General features: G+C 33.6%; 1 protein-coding gene and 1 pseudogene across 7 annotated transcripts; one reads left to right on the top strand and one right to left on the bottom strand.

Moving 5' to 3' along the window:
- The first annotated feature begins 4,184 nt into the window (after nucleotides 1-4,184).
- On the top strand, nucleotides 4,185-5,872 carry LOC107894505 (non-functional pseudokinase ZED1-like; annotated as a pseudogene).
- A 39-nt stretch (nucleotides 5,873-5,911) lies between these two features.
- On the bottom strand, nucleotides 5,912-14,728 carry LOC107893645 (protein ALWAYS EARLY 2). 7 transcript variants are annotated; one of them, XM_016818687.2, is made up of 20 exons: nucleotides 14,541-14,728; nucleotides 13,946-14,066; nucleotides 13,698-13,793; nucleotides 13,474-13,536; nucleotides 12,254-12,331; nucleotides 11,816-11,990; nucleotides 11,163-11,422; nucleotides 10,696-11,065; nucleotides 9,997-10,077; nucleotides 9,528-9,814; nucleotides 9,397-9,459; nucleotides 8,958-9,275; nucleotides 8,685-8,863; nucleotides 8,327-8,609; nucleotides 8,041-8,247; nucleotides 7,480-7,641; nucleotides 6,943-7,083; nucleotides 6,628-6,843; nucleotides 6,296-6,532; nucleotides 5,912-6,173 (listed from the first exon to the last, which is right to left on the bottom strand). In XM_016818687.2, the coding sequence occupies exons 2-20, from the start codon at nucleotides 14,048-14,050 to the stop codon at nucleotides 6,009-6,011; spliced, it is 3,486 nt and encodes a 1,161-aa protein (XP_016674176.1). In that variant the 5' UTR covers nucleotides 14,051-14,066; nucleotides 14,541-14,728; the 3' UTR covers nucleotides 5,912-6,008. The 7 variants fall into 7 exon arrangements, with proteins under 7 accessions (XP_016674176.1, XP_016674181.1, XP_016674180.1 ...); XM_016818692.2 differs by having other exon boundaries at nucleotides 6,976-7,083; nucleotides 14,541-14,687; XM_016818691.2 differs by having other exon boundaries at nucleotides 9,397-9,453; nucleotides 14,541-14,687.
- Nucleotides 14,729-22,170: the final 7,442 nt, after the last annotated feature.

Genomic DNA, 22,170 nt, shown 5'->3' with positions numbered 1-22,170 from the left:
CTCTAAACTATAGAACTCCTTTTCGTCTCTTTAAAGATAACTTTCCTAACTCTAAATTGATCACAGATTTATCCCTCCGATTTTTTGGGTGTAGTGTTTTTGTTCATATTCACAACCAAGGTAAACTAGATCCTAGAGCCAAAAAAAAATGTGTCTTTGTTGGCTATGCTTCTAATAAAAAAGGGTTACAAATGTTATAATCCAATTGATAGGAAGATTATTGTTACCATGGATGTCACATTTATTGAAACGCAATTTTATTTTGATTCTAATCTTCAAGGAAAAGACTAGAAATATACAACATAGGGATTCTAATAAAGGGGAAAGCAAATTTATGATTAACATAGAAATTAATGATGTTAATGTTAATGAAAAGGGGTATGAAGGTGTAGAGTCTAAACATGAGAATAAAGAACAAACAAAGGAGTTAATTGTTTACTCAAGAAGAAATCGAAATCAAGAAAATAGAATCCACCAGATTCATCACCAAGAATCCGACCCGCAAGATCCTATCAAAAGTCCAGGTAAAACTCATAATCCAGCCAATGTATTTTTTTATTTAGATATTCCAATTGCCAAAGGAAAAGGTGTTAAAAATAGTCAAATATCCCATGTCTAACTTTGTATCATATAAAGCCTTATCTTCGACATTTTCAACCTTTGTTTCGTGTCACGATACTGTAAAAATACTCAAAAATGTGAAAGATGCTTTACAGGTTCCTAAGTGGAAGGAGGCTATTTTAGAGGAGATGCGCGCTCTTGAAAAAAAAGGTACATGGAAAACAATGTAATTACCTATAGGAAAAAAAACAGTGGGCTGTAAATGGGTGTTCACAACCAAATTCAAACCAGATGGATCTTTAGATAGATAAAAAGCCTGGTTGGTGGCTAAAGGGTACATTCAAACATACGGGATAGATTATCTTGAAACATTTGCTCCAGTAGCAAAATTAAATTCCGTTAGAGTTTTTTTATCAATTGTTGTTAATCTTGATTGGTCTTTACAGTAGCTAGATGTGAAGAATGCTTTCCTAAATGGGAAAATGGAAGAAGTTTACATGGATCCTCCTCTAGGTTTTGAAGAAAAATTTGGAACTTGAGTATGTAAACTCAAGAAATCTTTGTATGGTCTAAAGCAGTCTCCTCGAGCTTGGTTTGAACGGTTCACTCAAGTTGTTAAAAAATAAGGTTACTCACAAGGGCAAGATGATCACACAATGTTCTATCGACATTCATAATAAGGTAGAATAGTTGTTATTATAGTTTATGTCAATGATATCATTCTTACAGGAGATGATGTGGATGAAATAAGGCGTCTCAAGGAGAATCTAGCATTAGAGTTTGAGATCAAAGGCTTGGGTCCTTTGAAATACTTTCTTGGAATAAAAGTTACTCGATAAAAAAAGGGTCTTGTGGTCTCTCAGAAAAGATATGTGATTGATCTTTTAAAAGAGGCTGGGATGAGTGGTTGCCACCCAGTTGACACACCAATTAATCCAAATGTAAAATTCGAATATAAAGAAGGTCGATTAGTTGATAAAGGGCAATACCAAAGATTAGTTAGTAATTTAATTTACTTATCACATACAAGGCCAGACATAGCCTTTACAGTGAGCTTAGTAAGTCAATTTATGCACCCCAATAGATGAACATGAAGAAGCAGTGTTTTGAATTCTAAAATACTTGAAGAGTTCACTTGGAAAGGGCTTATTCTTCAAGAAGTCCGAACAAAGAGGAATTGAAGCTTATATAGATGCAGATTGGGCAGGCTCAATAACAGATAGAAAATCCACATCAGGATATTGTACATTTGTTTGGGGAAACCTTGTGACTTGGCGAAGCAAAAAACAAAGTGTTGTAGCAAGAAGTGGTGCAGAGGCTGAGTTTAGATCAATGGATCAAGGAATTTGTAAAATGATGTGGTTAAAAAAAATTATGGAAGAGCTGAGGAAACCAATAACTTCACTAATGAAGCTGTACTATGATAGCCAAACTGCCATTAGTATTGCTCACAACCCAATCCAACATGATAGAACTAAACATGTTGAGATTGATAGACACTTTATCAATGAGAAGACTGAAGAAGGCCCAGTGTGCATGCTGTTTGTTCCTTCAAAACAACAGATTGCTAATACACTCACCAAAGGGCTCTCTAAGACAAGCTTTGATTTTCTTGTAAGCAAGTTGGGCATGACTGATATATATGCACCAACTTGATGGAGGGTGTTGAAATATGTATATATTATACATTTATTTAGGTAGATAAATCTTATTTAGGTAGATAAGTTTTATTAATATTCTAGAAATATTTTATTTTATCTTTTAATAGTTTATTAGAATAAGGGAACTATTTTCCCTTATGTTTTAGTAGTTTATTAAAATAAGAGAATTATTTTTCCAATTAGGAGTAGGACTCTTTTCTCTATCTAAGTTTAGTTCTTTAGTTAATAATAATAGAACATTTTTATTAAAAGCTCTCTTGAAAACTTTCAAATGAATCCTAAAGCCTCTACAAAAATCATCTCATTGGACACATACTCTCCACCATTATCTGTTCTTAAGACCTTCAACTTACAATCACACTGATTTTCAACAAGTTTCTTGGATTCTTTGAATGTTGACAATACACTCATCTTGGACTTCAAGAAACACACTCAATACATCCTTGTCAAATCATCTATAAACAACACAAAATATTTGCTACTATTCATAGAAGAAGTTTGCATTAGACCACACAAATCAGAAGGAACTAACTCTAATTTCATAGTTGCTTTCTTCACACCATAATGAGAAAATGACAGCTTATGTGACTTCCTAAGTTGACAATTATCACATTTATCATCACACACATTCAGTTCAGGCAAATCTATTACAAAACCATTTGACTGAATATACTTCAAGGTTTTAAGATTAAAATGCCCCATCATTTTATGCCAAAGAAGACTAACATCATCCTTAGTAAAGCACACACATTCGCAATCAACATCAAGCTTCAAATAAAAAATATTGTTTTGCATTTTCAGATCAGCAAACCTAGAACCACAAACATCAAATATGTTGCAGGCATCACCCTTAAACTGAACACTAAAACCATTTTTAATCATTTGAGGAATGCTCAAGAGACTTTGGTCTAAATCAAGAATAAAAATAACATTATAGGTTTTCCTTTTACCTTGTAGAGTATTCACAGAAATTGAACCTTTGCCTTGAACCTGAACTGTAGCACCATTTCCCAACTTCACACTTATTCTAAATGACTTATCAAATGAGTTAAAATATGCAGCCACAGGTGTCATATGACTAGCACACCCACTATCCATAAGCCAAAAAGAGTTATGAGATGGTTTAACAACATGAGAAACTATAAACAGGTGCTCACCTTGCTCTGGGTTCTCTTCAGTTGCATTTGCATGTTGTTGATCTTGTTTTTTTGCTTGCTTCTTCTTAGACCAATAGAACCTTTCAGTATGTCCAAACTTTTGGCAAAAAGTAAACTGAAATTTGGTCTTGTCTTTTTCCTTGAATCAACAATCTTTTTCAGCATGATTTGTCCTCTTACAAATAGGACATGGTGAAAACTTTCCATTTTTGACCACTGGTGGAAGAAACAACATCTTTGCCCTTTCTTGAACTTTCAAATTTCTTCTCGGAGCTATTGAACTTTACTCCTCTATAAGCAGCAAGAAAAGCACCTTCACTTGCCTCACGGACTCACATAAAAACCCTTTGTTCTTATGCTTCTAACTTGCTAACAAGGTCAGCAATAGTTAGACTCGTCATGTCACAAAATTCCTCAATAGCTGAAATTTTGGCTTCAAACCTTTGAGGAGTACTGATCATGACTTTTTCAACCACATTTTCATCAGGCAATTCTTCACCATAAAGTCTGATTTAGTTTACAATAACCATCAGCCTGGTTGAATAATCTTTAATCAGCTCATCCTCCTTCATTTGCAACATCATAAACTCTCTTTTTAGAGTTAGAAGTTTCCTTTTCTTCACTTTGTCACCTCCCTCATAAGTTTCTTTAAGTTTATCCCGAACAGCCTTTGGTGTTTCAAGATCCATAATGCTTGTGAAAATGTGATCTATTAACCCGGAGTGAATGCATGTTAAGGCTTTATCTTTTTTCAAGATTTCTTCATTATAAGCTTTGAGCTGAACAATAGTGGGATTTTGTCTCAATGTTGGTGGATCTTCATCAGTTTCTACAACCTTCCACAAGGCAAGAGATCCCAAATAAACTATCATCTTAACTGCCCAAACATGATAATGACTTCTTGTGAAAATAGGAACAAATGTTGAAATAGCATTAGAAGAAGCCATTAAAAACACCCAAAAATAGCAGTAGAACTTCACAACCCTTAAGAAGATGCTTTGAATACCACTGTTGGTGTAAATTTTTTGTTACAGAGAGTACAGACAAAAAAAACAAAAAAAAAATTGTGAATAATCGAGAAGGCTTATCTTTTCACCTTCACACACACATCTTTTATAATTAAAAAAAAAACTTTACAGCTGCCAAACACTAGAGTAACATAAAGCATAAAGTAAAAAATATATATATTACAGATAGAGAAAACTAGTAGCAGCCTATTACTAAAGGCCTAAAGCAACTAACCCACAAAATATAGATATCTGATTTCCAATATCAAACTCAAAATACATCAACAAACTTCTATGATAGGTTTTATTAGAAGAACTGGTTGCCATCAGCAATGGCAGGTCCATTCGTCATTTCTCTGCAGAAGAAATTATCATAGCAACAAATTGCTATGATGGAAATTGGATTGTAGTTTATGATGGTGGTTATCGATTGTAAAAAGACTCTTCAAAGGAACGCCCAATATTTGTTAAGAAGTATGATAGTAATTGTCCCCTTGGATTGGAATATTATGCTTACAAAGATATTGTCGATCACAAATGAGTGGTCACAAAAATGTTTTGAAGGTTATAGGATGTTGCTTGGAGACCCAAAATCCGAGTGTAGTTTACAAATTTGCATGCAAAAGCCTCTCCAAGTCTCTCTCTGCGACAAATGTTAAGCCAGTAATGCCATGCAAATGCAGGTTGAGAATTGCAATGGATTTAGCAAATGCAGTGACATCTTCACACAGCATTTTCTAGACCAGTTATCCACCGTGACACTAAATGCTCAAGTATCATGTTGGATCACAACAATGTTCCCAAACTCATTGACTTTGGAATATGTATATCTATTCCTCGAGGACAAGCACATGTGGAGGATGCTGTTATAGGGAGAATAGGGTTCTCAGCACCCGAGTATGTGACCACAGGTTATTTAACAGAGAAGGCTGATGTTTATCGTTTTGGAATGCTTCTACTTGAGCTTTTAGGTGGAAGGAAGCTAACAATTGTGGAGCGTAATATACTGGATATTGATGAGAAGCACTGTGTTGAAATATTAAGTAATTTTGTGGATCCAAGAATGACGATCGAGGCGGAGCAGTTGATGGTTGTGGCAACAATAGTCCTCAGATGCACCTGTGTTGATGGAGAAAAGAGGCCCACAATGATGGAGGTGGCTACACATCTCAAGTCATTCTTAAATCTTGTTAGCCTGGAGCTTTTGTCTTTTCTGTGTGTATATATATAACTCTTAAGTTGTAGTTGTGCCCATGGCTATTCATCTGGTCAATCCACCTGTTTTTCAGTTTTATCTATTCAATCCTTAAATGATAAACTAATCAACTATGTTGCTCCTATTTTATTTTATTTTTCTTAAAAGGAGACAATCTCTTGGAAACGTTAGAAATATTGATCACTATTATTGATTTTTTTTCCTTTTTTTAATTTCTGGGTCAACAAATTAACTTTAAATGATCTTGAAAATATTTCAGTATTTCATGTTAGTTTAATCTGGATATTAAGAACGAAACCGTCAAAAAGATGAACAATCAAAAATTCAATCGGAGAAATAAATAAATGAATAAATGAATTGGACTCCAACATATTTACATGAAAAAAAAAAGCATCATATTCATTATTCAAGTTGGTATCAAAGCTAATATTTGAGTTTTAATTTTGCCCATGCACCTTTGTATTTCTCGGTAAATCCGCAGGTTCTCGCTGCACCATGGATGCAAGCTTCTAGTAGCCAAATCCATAATTTGAGCCACATCGGCTGGGGGAAATCGTCGCTCTGTACATGTCTGTATGTCAGAAGAAATAGAAATAAGCACAAGATTGCAAACAAGATGCAGATATGAAGAACATTCTTGCTCGTCAAGCTGTTGAGAGTCGAAATCATAGCAGAAAATAATTTCCGGGTTACCTGTATCATGAGCAAAGAAGCAACACATGATGTAATAAGCTCTGAAGGAACTTGTTCATTGTTTTGAGGTAATCTGGAAACCAAGTGTTTTTGATAACTGATACTGCCATTCTCTGGCTCCGCTGACTTTATCACCGGCATCCTAATGTCAGGTGTAAATTGTGGTTTATCTATGGAGTCCAAAACTTCTACAATCCTCATAAATGCATCTTCGTCTTCCTTTGTAGATGACATGGCCTGAACGAAAATGCATACATAATAGGGGTCATTAGACCAACTCAGACAAATAAGGGTCAGTAAATGTATACAAAAGGAAGAAAAGATACTTGTACCTTAATAGCGGCATCCACCATAGAACCCGCTTTTAATCTTGAGCCTTCAACAATTTCGCCCGCAACAGAATCAGATTCTTGTGAATCAAGAGAACTGTCAATAGAACTTGTCAAGCTACCTAAGAAATTGGACTTAGTTGGAGGTTTCTGCTGTGGTGATACTGGGTTTGCTGGGTAAGCATTATGTTGTCTCAAGTTATGTAAAGCAGAAGAAACCTGCATGGAAAATGATCAATTCAAAGTTACCGAAGAAGAGGGTTCAAAATCGAAGAAAAGAATAAACCACTTCTACATCAATTCATAGAAGCCACATGCCTGGCCATTGGCTTCCTTTAGCTGTACAAGTACCGTTGGAATATGCCTCTTGAAAGGCTCAGAACCTTTTAAGCAACTTCCTCCGCTTTTGTTGTCCAATATGTCGTCATTCGTATTTCTGAGCTCCATCAATATAGCTTCCTGCAGTATTATATATATGAAGAACACGGGCTACACTAACATGATTCTACTAAACTCAACTATGAAACTAGTTACAGAAGATAATATGACTATGATTTTCAAGAAACAAGCCAATTAAAAAAGAAAATATAAAGAAAAAAGTCCAATAAAGAATACAATGAAGGGTTTTCAGTAAATTTTATAGAATATATTATCTGAAATCACCAAAGAGGCAAATGCAGTAAAGTTAATAATTTTGGAACCAAAGTTAAAACAGATAACTTTTTAAAGATAAAGTAAAATCACTACCAAAGCAGTTATCTATATGAGCATGCAAATCAGTAAAATCTACATCTAGAATGAGAAGTATCAAGAAAGTTAAGACGTAATTCAAGATGATATGAATAGTGTAGTAACCTTCTTGTCCAGAGCACGGTTCAACTCAGACATAACTTGTATATCAGCTTCCCTCCCTTGGATATGGGCCACGGTAAGGGGTAGACCATTTGCTGTTTGATGTGCAGCAAAAACACTAGGAACAGATGTCTTAGCATTCAAAATATTATGGCTTGCATCCTCCTGGACAAGACCCAAGTATATTGTATTGGTTACTATTTAGTATTTAACATTAAGGGAAAAGAAATACTAATCTAGAACCCATTATGGCTCCAGAATATTTTATCAAATGAGATAATTTGGGAGGAAGGAAGGCAGAGAGGAAGCAAAAGAAGAAGAAAGTGGCTCTGAAATATGACGTGTTAACTCTAAAATACACCAACATTTTCATGTTCCGTGAAAAACAGAAAAAGGGATACATTTGAACCATAGGAAAAGAAGTGCAACAGGAAAAGTATCCTCAGCTTACTTGGTCGAAGTTTGAGATATGGACACAACAAGATTAAAAAGGAAACATAACAAGCAATATAACAAAGTCTTGAATTGAAGTACATAATGTTTGCAATTTCTAGGTACCCTAACCTTTATTCGATTGGCCAACATGTTCACAGAGCCAGTTGCATTCTCCAGATGCCCACTTGGAGCGTATACCCCGGACCCTCGAAAATCTGAATGTCCATTTACTTGAGACTCATTGGGTGTCACAGGGAATTTATCAAAAGCAAGATTTTGACTCCTAAGAGTTTCCGGCAAATTTTCCAATGGGTATAATGGCATACAATCAATATCCTGCAATAGTCTATGTGACTTCCAGAGTGAACAGAAGATGAATGAACTGAAATGCCAATTTATTGAACAATGCAATTACCGTGACAAGTTCAACTCCTAATTCGGGACAGTCAAACTGGACCTTGAAACAGTCATGCTCCAAACCAAGTACTTTTCCATCATTAACTTCCCTCGTTTCGGGATGAATGGCACTTACACGTTGCCCAATTGATAAAGGTTGTGGCAAATCCATTGGAAGTCCTTCAGTAGTACCAATGCGAAGTTGAGCATAATGCTGCCTCACAGACTCTCGATACTGTTTAAGTTTTTCCCTCTCTTCATGTAAAAAGCGTTCGGAAAACCTCCGAGGTTTGCCAAGGGAACTGTAACAACAAGCAATTGTATTGTAAAATCTGTTTTTCCAAAATTCTTAACATTAGGGACACTAACAAGCTTACCTTCTTATGACACCCCACTCAACACGAGTAAGCCTTGGAATGTGACCTAATCCAACATGATTTAAGTACTCCACGAACTCCTTTTTAACAAACCAAGCGTAATCAATAGCACTGTAAAACCATTCAAAAGAGCACCATCTTCTTGCCAGATTAGATGATAAGCAGAAAGAGAGCCTTTCCTGGAATTCGATAACATTCATAAATTATGCTGAAAATGAGTAATATATATATATATATTCCTAGAGGGAAATTTGGAGGAAGATTGGATTCTACCTTTAGTCCGTCTTGTGAGAGAGAGTCCTTGTTTGGTTGATTTGCTAAGGTGTAATTGAGAGAATTTATATCTGTTGAAAGTAACGCTCTCTTCAGGTTCATTTTACGTCTACTTTGATGCTTATTTGGTAAGCTAACTAGTTTAGATTCTGCAGGAACTTGTAAAGTTGACACCAGTGAATCAGTTTCAGCAAATTTTGGATCATTTTTAGTGAGGGAATCCTCTGGCACTCTGAATGATTTCCTTTGTCGTGATTGAACAGAAGATTGAGCGCTGCTACCTTTAGTGAGACTTTTGTTCACTTCTTCAGCCATGTCCTACAAGACATAAAAACAGCATCAATCTTGGAGAGAACATATACTATTAAAATAACATGGTAGTGATTAGCTATCTTACACACATTAAACTAGCTAATAAAAGGTTAAAACATTCACCTACCTCATTATCAAAAGATTGTATGAAAGGTGAATCAATTTGAGCTTCTGGATTTGAAATCTGCAGCTGGAACAAAAGATTTTGTCATGAAATCAAAGATTAGAAGTACAACAATCAAAATATTCAGTGGTTACCTGTGAAGTACTTAAGGATTTGCTTTTGCTTTTCTTTGAGTTATTGGTAGATTCTGCCCGTTGCTTTGGTTCAGAAACAACATTGTCATCCTTAGCTGAATACCTTCCAACTTTTGATTTTCTGGAGGTACCATCTTCAGCTCCAGTGATTAAGTTGAGCACCTTTTCTTTTGGCCCTATGTGCTTAGTTTCATCTCGACGATGACTTGTAGAAGCAGCTTCAGATGCACTTGGCTTCTCATCTGTTTCACGTGCAATTCTATCCTCTTTGAATTTGGCAGATACTTCTAGGTAAACACAGAAACAACAACGAAAGGAATGAGAAAAATGTACGCTTCCAGCATGCATGAAGAAAATGGACTGGAAGAAACATATACTGCATAAGTATAGGAAGATAAGTGACAAGAAACCCAATACCGTATACTACATTTAATCAGTAAAAACTGAAGTAGAAGCAATTGACACCTACCAGATTCTATAATTGATGCTGGAGATATAGATGTAGACAAATTAGCTAATGCCAGTAGGGCATCTAGGGAAGCGCTCTCATCTACATATAAAAAGGAAAAATTTGAAGTTGAGCATGTATGTAAGAGAAAAACAAAAAAACAAAACAGTTGCAAGATCAGTGAAAGTGCCTGTCAAGTCCCTCTATTATAGGGATTGGTTCAAATCATTCTCCCTACCACTAAATGGATCAATTTAAACCCTCTACTATTAAAAAGTATCAAATGTGGCTAAATTTCAATAGAGTTAACATTTACTATTTTAAAAAGAAAAGACGTGATTTTTTTTTTCACATGCAGTTTCAGCTCCAAAAAAAAGATTTCATTTATAAAACCATAAAAGTTTTAAAAATATTAACCTGTTGAAAAATAAATGACATTGTTTAAACAGTAAATGTTAAAACAGTTAAAATTTGGCCTTTTTTTATTCTTTGTACTAGTATAGAGACTAAACTAATCCATTTAATAGTATAAGGACTAACTAGAACCAATCCTTAAAATAAATGGACCTACCAAGTACTTTCACCTAAGAAGATTATGATTCTTTGAACAATTAAGCAACATCCTTTAGCATTTCCTTTTTTTTTTCTCTCTTTTTTCTTTGCTACTTTTTGTAAAGGTATACTTATCACATTATTCAATCCCAGATATCAAGTTCATACCTCCCGAGACAATCTTCTTGCTTTTCTTCCTCTGACTCCATGGTGAAAGTTTACATTTTGCACCGGAAATCTCCATCTCAACTTTTCCTTTGACAGCCCTATCTATAATTCCTTCTTCTATACCGCTACACGCTTCTCCAACATCATCAGACAAATTGTTTATGAACTCACCAGCTTTCACTTTCTTCCGGTAAACCTTTTTCCCCTTTCCACGCACTTCTACAGTACCAGCACCTTCCATATCCTCCGTGGGGCCTGTATCTTTTATGTAAGTTCCAATGACAGGTTCCTTGACTCCATGCCTGCTTTCCATCCAGTGTTTACTGGAAGAACTAGGAAGCTTGGCCTTGGTTGTCTCTGATTGAAGCAACTAATTGCACGTCAATAGAAAAAAAAATGAAGTTATTACGCTGATAATGAAGGCAAAGAAACCTAAAAATCATAAATCCAAACCAATGGTCTTATACCATCCGATCATAGCTCTGAACAGGTGTGGATCTTCTGCATTCAGCCTTTTTATAAGGTCTTTGAGAAAACTGTGGGCAGCTTCCTCTTTGCAATGCCCCAGTCAATGTCACTGCAGCGACATGTTCATCATCATTATCATTAGCCTCTGACTTCTTAACTCTTTTTTTTGGCGGATTATAATTTTCCATGTCGTCTCTCCTATATGAATATGAAACTGGGACTCGAGGAGTCCTTCTCCCAACTGCATGAGGATTTATACCTGAAAGGAATTCAAACAAATAAGGAACTCAATCACAATTACAAAGATTATTATTTATTATAAAAAACTTTCAGAGAGCACAAGCAGTTTCTGTGCTTACTAGACATAATATTAGTTGACATTGTTAATAAGATTTATTCCTCATATTACCATACCTCTTATCACTTTGACAAATAAAAAATAACTTCAAGCACTATTCTTTGATTTGCTTCGCACATAAATTTGGACAATTTGAACAACTTTAACTCTCATTTTCAGTCTCTTAGTTGCATCAATTGCCAAAGAGATAAAAGGACAGAAAAAATAAAGAGACTAGTGATAAACAAAGGAACCAAATTTAAGAAAAACCATAGTTGGCTTCAATTGAGCGCTAACAAGAACAATGGATTTTACCGTTAAAGCCTATTCTTTTCAACAAAGACAGGCATCCTTGAGTGGATGCAATTGATTGGGGCAGAAAAACATCCTCTTTTGATGAACCAAAATGAGCCTTTACCCACTTGCGCTTTTGAGTTTTCCGGGGTATTTCAGAAGGCTCATTGCTCTCTATTTCTGCATCACTCCCTCCCTGGAAGTTGACATTGGTACAAAATTTTCAACCCTTGATCAGTAGATAGAAGAATAACATTAAGAGTTCAATTTATTTTGCTAGCCTAAAATGGAAAAGATATAATTTGCAAAAATACAGTCTAACAAGGAATCAGTTCACTTCATAAAGGAGAGAAATATACTTCCAAAAAACAAACTGCACCAAATAGCTTTAATTATATCAACACTGGCTGCAAATATCAGACTCATACAAATAAATAAAAATGTTAAAACCAATCTCACCAGGACACTATAGTGATCTGTCATCATTGCTATAAGGCCAATTACAGATGCTACTCCATCTGGCAAGGATAAATATGCCTGAAAATAAAGAAAGAAAAAACACAATAATGTAACAATATTTATAAACAAATATAGTCAAAATAAAGCAACTCTCAGGTTCCATCCAACAAATGAAGGCTGAAAATGCAACATCATTCAAAGCCCCTGAAGCACATGATTCCACATAACCTCTTGAAGACTTTAACAATGAAGACAAAATGCTTATCTGCATCAAATTATAAGAAGTGGTAGTTGAGAAGCCACATTAAAGTTCAAATGATGGCAAGTTAACTAAGACAGAAGTTCCCTTGTTTGTTTTTCCTTTTTAACCATTTAAAATAAGTTATCTATCCTAAATAGGGGTGAGCATTCCATCAAATCGAGTGAAAAAATTTTGAGTTGACAAGTCCTTTTTCATCTTCCTAACTCGATTTGAAATTTGCTTGAATCGAGTCGAGTAAAATGAAATTCGAGTCGAGTCGAATCGAATCGAGTCAAGTAAAATGAAATTCGAGTCGAGTCGAATCGAATCGAATCGAATGAAATTGGTTGAGTTAAATTAAAAAACTAAACATAAATATTGGAGCACATAAATTTGAACCCATATATATTTGAAAACTTTTTCAAAATAAAATAGTAATAAAAATAACTTAGCTAAACTTGCATTACTAATTAACATATTTAGCTCCCAAAATTATTATTTTAGAAAAAATTTTAAATTTTAACTTTCTTTATGTATCTTTTATATATTTTTTTAAAATTTTTATAATTTAAAAAAAAAAAGAATAAATTTTAGAATTTTTATAAATATTTTGAATTTTAAAATTATTTTAAATTATTTTGTAATTTTTGTTGAGAGTGACAATTTGCTCATTTTCAAAATTGACGGGAAATAAAGGGTAGTGACACCAATCTGTAACTCAAATTATTCGAGTTATTTGAACTGTAAAATTTAACTCAACTCGAACTCGAAACTCGAATAACTCGATTCGATTATCTCAAAATTCAAATTCTTTTTCGATTTTTTCGAACTGAATCAAGTCCTAATCTAAGCATTTCCTTGGGCATTTTAGAAACAAACATCATGAAACCCATAAGCATTCAAGGACAAGATTAAGCAATCAAAGATGAATTGGATAACTGATTAGAGTGCTTAAAGCTACATCGAGACCTAACCATACCCGATTCATAATGTAAAAGGCCTCCACCATTTCAGTGGATCTGTTACGTACAGCAGCAGCCACCTAAACATAAGCAACCACAAATTTAAAATGAAAAAGGAAGTGTTAATTATGCTTATAGAATACCTAGATGGAGCATCATCACAATATAAAATTACAGTGAAACCATTAAACTTTTTTATTATAGTTCTCGAAGTAAATACTGTGGCAGGTAGCTAATATACCTTCTTCCAATCTTTCCCATACTCCCGATAAGCTTTATAAAACCGCTCGATCTCTGCCTTGCTCCATGGAGATCCTAACTTGTCAAATAGTTTCTTCTATAGCATAGAATACAACAGTCCATGCATCAAAACGACTCACAATTAGCATATGATGATGCCACGTAAAACAGAGTATCCATCAAACAGCCAAAGGCAAGAAAATTTGATCTTCAAATCAAATAATCAATTAAAAATGACAAAACACCTACCTTTGGGTTACTTTTTCTTGAATTTCCTGCGTCTTTATCAGGAGATACTTCACATTTACTCGAATATTGTTTGTTCACAGTTTTATATTTTCTTGTTGGGGCCATCAATGACTTCCTTTATCTGAAGCATTCCATCATAAAACATGAACTTGAAAAAGAAAAGGGGAAATTTGAAAAAGATAGTGCAGATGTAAAATCGATGTTAACAATGAACTTTAAAAAAATAATAAGTTGTAATTTTTTTTAGAACCAGCAAAAAGAAACACCACAAAATCTCAAAATCACAATCAAAATTTCATTCACAATTGAAACACCTAAAATTTTACGTATTGAAAATAAAAAAAGATTGCAAAACAATGCTGCTCTAAAACCACTAGAACGGCAAAGCCAATTTGGCTTAATCCATAAAGTCACCTTGAAAACCGCTTCAAACCCACTGAAGAAAACCGAAAACACTTTTAAAAGAAACGAAAATTCAAAATTTTAACCGAAAGCTCCTTTAAAAATTGCAAAAATGAATTTAAAAAACCACAGTGATGGTTCAAAATCTCAACTTTTAAACCCTAATTCACAGATCGGAGACAATTCCACTTACCAATTGCCGGCCTTTTCCCAGCTGAACCAACACATTTAACAAAAAAAAAAGAATTAGAGAAAGAAAGATTTTTCAGAGAAATTTAAAAAAGAAATAAAAAGAAAAAACAGAATTTTGAGAAAGAACAACTTTTGAGAGAGCGAAAAGTGGCGTTGCCGCGAAACTTGAATATAAAGGTGGTTTGGCCAATGATATTATTTTGTTTTTTATTTATTTATTTTTAATTTTTCTTGGCTTTACTCTGTTTCAGTCTATGGGATTATGAATAAGTTGTCATTACCGTACACGTGGCAATTTGAAGTATTGGTAATGAAGCTGAGGTCCGATTTGATGGCATAGGTTTGGGTTCTATGTAGATGATAATAGCGGATTAAATTTGAAACTTTTCTAGACTAATTTTCAAACCAGTCCCTACTTTTATGGGTAAATCTTTTTAGCAGCCGCTAAGATTTTAACAATTAAATTCATCGGTCTCATGGGAAAATTAAACTCCTAGGTTATTGGGAAAATAGTAATGGAATTGGAGAAAATATTTAAATATTATATCATGACAGCATCCTAATATCATATTATTAAAATATACACCAGTTTATTAAAATTATCAATAACCCACTATAAAAGATATATCCACAACCACAACTACTGAGAGAGCTTAATTGGCAATTGAAATGGGTTGATTTTAAGACACAGAGGGATATTTTGAGTATAATGTTATATTAATATATAAAAATGAGAACAGATCCACTTAAAATTTATTAATTTTGCATAATTTTTTGACCACGCTGAGATTAAAATACAAATTTTTCCTCTTTCCTAATCTGTATGCACAATAAAACGCTAAACGTTTCCCTTTTTTTTTTCATGTTAAAATTCCCTTTTATTGGAGGTAATAAAAGCATTGATTGTGACAATTTGATTCACATATGTTTTATTTTAATAACACAAATAGACACAACTATGCACTGCATGCAAGCCAGGGGTGAAAAAGTAGTGTTATCACTCATAAGTCAAGCAACCAAATCTATTGGAATTGCAGACTTGTGTTTCATTTTATATAGCTATGGTGGTGGTATCGGGAAAATGTTTAAAGCTTACAAAGATCCTTAATTTTTTGCATGTTTCTCTTCCGTAGAAAAAATTTAGATCTTACTAGTTTCAACACAACTGAAAAAAGAAGTTCACATAGCCACATTGGAGAACATTTTCATCACCCTTTCTTGTTGGCTTTAACAGTAAGAGTGTGAAGGGCGACCCCAAAAAGCAGGTTTTTATCAAATATTGTTTCGGATTTCCAGTGCACTCGCTCAATAATACCTAAAAGTAGAGGGGATATTAATTCTCTTGCTCCATGAAAATTACTAGTTGTTTTACATTCCTGAACTATTGTCTTGCCTCTTGTATATTCTTAAGCCACTGTTCCACTCTCCTTTCATGGCACACTAATATGTAATAACACTAGAAAGAAAAAGAAGCCAAATATAAAAATTTTGTGTATTTGTTCATATTATTTTTATGTATTGAAATAAATTTATACGTAAATATTTTATATATATATATAACAGGCTTTTATATTCATATTCTACAATCACGATTTGTTTGTTTTAACCATAGTTTAATGTATTTAATTATTTTCTCATATTATATTGTCCATATTTTGTCTAATTAATTTGGTATAAAGATTCAACTTTAACATTAACTTCATTTCCTTATAAATTCAATCATTAAAGTTATCTATAATTAATATCAATATTATATTTAAAATTTTAATATAACTTTTTTTTCTAAATTACGAGGGTTATATTCTAGTTCTATTAAAAAAACTTCAATAATGATTATTGAGTTCAAATAAAATAGCAAAAAATTTGTGACATTAAAAGATGATATCAAATTTCTCACACTTATATTTTGCATAATTGGTTAATATCATATCATATTTTTCTTTATTTGTGTATCTAGTTTCTAGTATAAATAGACTATATAACTTAATGTAAATCAAGAGGCAATATTATTTCTTTGAAATTCATTTATCATTCTTTTTCTTAAGTTTGTAGCATGGTATCAAGAGCTTAGTTTCCCCTTTTATTTATTTATTTTTCTTTTCTTCTCCAAGTCATTTACTTTTTATCTTTTGTTTTGTCCAGTGACACGACGTTTTCAGTCTCCGGGCTGGCTATCGCCCGTCTTTTTTCTCCCTCCCACCAACATTTTCTTTATTTATTCTTCTCATTCACTTCATATGGCTTCTTTTTTTACAATTTGCAGATCTATTTTATGGACGGTGCCTGTAGTCGCTAAAACTCCAAAAAAAATTTTGCCCTTTTTGGTCCTATTTCTAGCTTTGTACTCTGTTTCCCGTGTTTTGTCTTTCTTTGTCCAAGCTGAGTCATCATACTCAATCCATTCTGAGCCGTTCATTACTCTATTGACCAAACTCTTTTGATCATGTTTCTAGTTTTGCCCTCTGTTTCCCGTGCTTTGGTTGTTTGTTACTCTAGGTGATTTTCATGTTTCTCGATTTTAACGGCCAAACACCTACTATCGGTGGTTGGTCATCATCCTCCTTGTTCTTTTCTATTTTTTATGTACTCCTCTTGATTTAATAACCCCTTTTGGGGGTCTTATCTCCTTGTTCTACTTTGTTTTTTGATGTCCTCCTCTCGGTTTAATAACCCCTTTCGAGGGTCTTGTCTCCTTGTTCTACTCTATTTTCTAATGTCTTCCTCTTGGTTTAATAATCCCTTTTAGGGTCCTTGTCCGAGCTTTCATGGCTTTTTTATTTTTTATTATTTTTTCTTCTCACAAGCGAACCTTTGTTAATGAGGGACCGATGTGGTGTTCTGATGCCAGTATTCCATTTTTTGTGAGAGAGTTACTACAACTCTTGAATGGTGAATGGGTGGTGGTTCCTAAAGCCTCCAAATGCTACTTTTCTTGTTTTTATGTTTTTTGCTAGATCCAATATCTCCATTGATTTAGTCATTGTTTGGATATTGTTCTAGGTTAGATGTCGCCGACGGTTGATTTCAGTCGATCTAGGGTCATTGTGAACCTTTGCTCTCTTACAGTGTCTTTCGATTGGTGATCAAGGATGCTCGGCTCTATCTTATGCTTCATTGTTTCTCTCCCTCTTTGTAAGCAAGGTCTTAAGTGGAGAAAGGGGCCCTTGGTAACGAGATCATAGGCACTAATGTTTCCATTAGTGGTTGATGCCTATGTGATCGGTGATGATTCCTCCTCTTTTGGGTCTTGAGGTTTTCTCTAATGATGATGGCTTTCTCTGTCATTTTGTACGACATCATGTTACTTAGGGCTCTTTTCACCTTGCTTCTATCTAGACTTGATTATGGGTCAAGCCACCCAGCCTGACTCGAAGGCTCACCCGAGATGTAAGAGGTTTAGGAAAAAATATAGGCCCGAAAAATAGGCTTGGACAAAAAAATAAGGCCAGTTTAAAAAATGGGTCAAGCCTCAGGTAAGGCATTTTTGGCCCAGGCCCGGCCGAAATTCACTAAAGGATTTATTGTTATTTTCTCCATAATTTGCTACCATTTTACTATTATGTTGCTACTATTTTTTTGTTTTTGTTTGGATATTGTATAAAGCTTATTTTATTGTTAATTTTGTTATTATTTTAAAGATATTTGTTAATTTTGTTATTATTTTAGAGATATTTGCTTGTTAAGTTGCATTTATCTTAGTGTTATTTAAGTATATATATTTTTTAAAATTTATTTTCAATTTGCTAGGAAATATCTATTTTGATGTTTTTAGTATTTTTGATGTATTATATATATTTTAAAATTATATAAAAATAATATAAAAATTAATATGGGTGGGCCGAGTTGGGCCCGAGTTTTAGCATTTTTATCCAGGTCAGGCTTGGGCAAAATTTTAGGCTGCCCATTTTCGGGTCGAGCCGAGCCCGGGCCTAACAAATAGGCCTGAATTTTTAGTTGAGCCCAGCCCGAATCTGGCCCGACCTGGCCCATGCACACCTCTACTTCTATCTCTTCATCGGCTCAGCTCGCATACATTTTCACAAAAACCCATCTTCCAACTAGACTTCAAGACTTAGTTTCTACAGCACGACCTTGAGTTTGAGAGGGGATGTTAATGTGATATCTTGCATAATTAATTTATATCATATCATATCATTCCGTATTTGTATCTAATTTATTAGCACAATATCATATCATATCATATCATATCTTTCCTTATTTGTGTATCTAGTTTCTATTATAAATAGGCTATGTAACCTAATGTAAATCAAGACGCAATATTATTACTTTCGCACAGAAATTCATTTCTTTTTCTTTTTCTTAAGTTTATAACAAAATTAATTAATTAAGAAAATAATTAGAAACTTAATTGGATAAATTAATTGGGAGACTTTTTTTAAAAAAAAAATCTTTTCTTTATGATACTTGAATTATTTAAAATTAGATTTGATCAATTGGAAAATGACATCATTTCAATATAAATATATATAATATAATAAAGGAAATTTTATATAATAAATTATTAATGTATTTAAATGTGTATAAATCTATAATCTTAAACTTAATCATACTTATTATAGTAAGGTTAATGAGTCTAAAAAAGCCTCAGTAAAAAAAATCAAAAAATCAATTGAACGTTGAGTTATCAATCCCTTAAAAAAGTCAATTGGACCTTTCTGTTTACAAAACTATCATTAACTGGTTTGATTGTTAACAACTGATGACATGATAGAAAAAATTCACCAAAACGCGCCACCTAGCCATACACATGGTATTTTGCTAACATGGAAAAAACATTTTCAATTAAAAAAATAAAAATCTAACATGGAAATTTACACTTTGACCCATTTAAATTTTACTGGGAATTAAAAATGAATTTAATAAAAAATTTGTCAATTAACCTTTCTTTTAACACCCACCCGACCTGATCATTGGATCCAAGATGTAAAGGTTTATATTCATTGCCGAAGCAACTATAATTTCATTTCAATATCTAAAAGGCAAATCATGCAAGCAATTAAGTTTTAAAACTTCTAAAAACATTATTATTCAAATTCAGGTTATAAGTAAGCTTACGAAAACTCTCATGAAACACTAGTAACAAATAAGGGACCAAAACGTAAAAACAACCATAACTCGTGACACTAAGGGTAGTAGCATGATGTCTCGACTTTAGAAGGGGGTAAATCGCAACCATGAAGATAGTGGTTTGATGTCTTGACTTCAACAGGGGAATGTCGTGACCATGATAACATTTTCCCCTAAATTTTGCATCATTTCTTTCAAGTCTACCTAACATCAATCTCATTTGGCCTAAAGTGACCTAAAATCCCATTTCATCACATTATAAAACATTCAACATAAGGTCCAAATCTCATCCTTGACACATCTAAACATCTTTAAACATATGATCACATAAATATACATATTCATTCTAGTCTCATGCATCACACTTTGTTATTTGGCGTGCAAGCAATACCTCACAATTACAAGCAAACATATATAAAATGAGCAAACATACCATTGTAATTCACTAGATTAATGCATGTACAAACCATCAAATATCATTGACACATTTAAAATACAAACATTACTACCATAAATGCCAAAACATCAAAATAAACTTAAAAACCAACTCAAGACATTAGGTACATGCCATTTGACATTAGTTTCCAATGTTCGGTTCAATACCCACCTAGAGACAAATTTATAGAATGACATTGGTGTGGTTCAAAATATCATAAGACCAATGTCCGATTCACTATCCACCCAGTGATGAAAGTTGCGAAGAACGCATGTATGACACTGAGCCTAGTAAGGAGTCTTCTTTTAGTGCTACCAGTAACGATAAGGATATGAATAAGCAAGAAACTTTGAGTGACATCAATTTTTTAAGATAATAAGTGTGATTTTGTACATATTGTTGAGTTTAGATCTAACATTGCACCTTGTTTCAAAGTTAATGTCAAAGAAGTTGATAGTAATAGTAAGAACTATGATGATAGTAATAATGCACTTTGTAAATAAAAAAAAGTTGATAGCAATGAGAATTATTTCCTAAAGTCTATGAATTTGGACTACTTAGACCTTTATTGTCCTCCTAAAGAGTTGTATTCTGATGAATTTAATGTTCAAAATTTTTATAGGGAATAAAGGTAAGTGAGGATGATTCATGTAAAAATATTGAAAAAGAAAAGATCTTGAGCGATAAAACTGAAAGTGCTTCCTGGCAGACCAAAAAAGAAAAGAAGAAAGATAATGATGAACCATAGAAGTTGAAGAAAGGACAAACCAAAGGAGGAGGTAGGAAGTGAAAAATGTGTGGTGAAATAGGCCACAACATTAAGTCATGTTCAAACACTATCAAATCAAAGGCCCAATCAAGAATAGGTATATTTAACTTACATAAATTATCTTACAGTATATTTGAGTTGTTAGTGGGCTAATAATTGGGTTAACTGTTACAAAATTTTGGATCTTCTTCAACACTAGCTAATGCTAACCATGCCACTACCACCCCTGCCTTTGCCACCCTTACCTCTGCCAATACTTTAAGGGGTAATAAACCGTAAGATATACATATTTTTACCCCATGCTTGACATATTTATGGATGATTTTTCCTTGGTTTTATTGAATTCGATGCTCCTAATCCTTTAATTTCATGTTTTATACTCACGAGAGCTTAGGATAGCAAAAAGAGTAAGAAACGGGCCAAAAACGGACAAATTGGGCCTAAATTAGTGTTGCACACGGCTTAGGCTGTAACACCCCGTACCCAAGACCGTTTCCGGAGTCGAACACGAGGTGCTAATGGACTTAATTCCTTACTTAAACAGCTCATACAATTCATTTTTAAAATTTCCAAACGAGCTGGCTAACTGCATCACAGTCACTCTAAAAATCATATCTCGAGTTCCGAAACTTGAAATCCAATTCCGTAAATTTTTCCTGAAACTAGACTCATACATATATTTAATAATTTTTTTCTAGAATTTTTTGGTTGGGCCAATTAGTACAGTTTATTAGCTAAAGTCTCCCCTGTTTCAGGGTTCGACTACTCTGACCTTCATGCATTACGACTTAGATATCTCCCTGTACATGGCTTCAATACTTATGCCATTTGTTTCTAATGAAACTATACTCAAAAAGGAGTTTGTACATATAAAGCATGACTTCTAATTATCTCTGGTTAATTTATGGTGAATTTCCAAAGTCAGAACAGGGGATCCAGAAATTGCTCTGGCCCTGTTTCACGAAAACTTAAACATCTCATAAAATACGGCTCATATGGTCGTTTCGTTTCTTTCATATGAAAATAGACTCATCAAGATTCGATTACATAATTTATTCATTATTTAATTCCATTTATACTATTTTTTTTTAATTTTTCAAATTCACATCACTGCTGCTGTCAGCATCTATTTTAAGGTAAATTTTACCTATTTCATAGTTTTCCATGAATCAACTAGTAATTTGACATACATTATTTGCAAGTATAATCACGATTAGCCATGACATACGTAGCACCAATAGGACCATGATTGGCCATTCCAATGGCTAATCATTACCAAACATTTCCACACCACTTAATAACCATATCATAAGACCATATATACAAAATGATCATAAT

The sequence above is a fragment of the Gossypium hirsutum genome, chromosome A13 (assembly GCF_007990345.1).
Source record: "Gossypium hirsutum isolate 1008001.06 chromosome A13, Gossypium_hirsutum_v2.1, whole genome shotgun sequence".
In the NCBI taxonomy this organism is placed as follows: Eukaryota; Viridiplantae; Streptophyta; class Magnoliopsida; order Malvales; family Malvaceae; genus Gossypium; species Gossypium hirsutum.
This window is presented reverse-complemented; position numbering and strand designations above follow the sequence as displayed.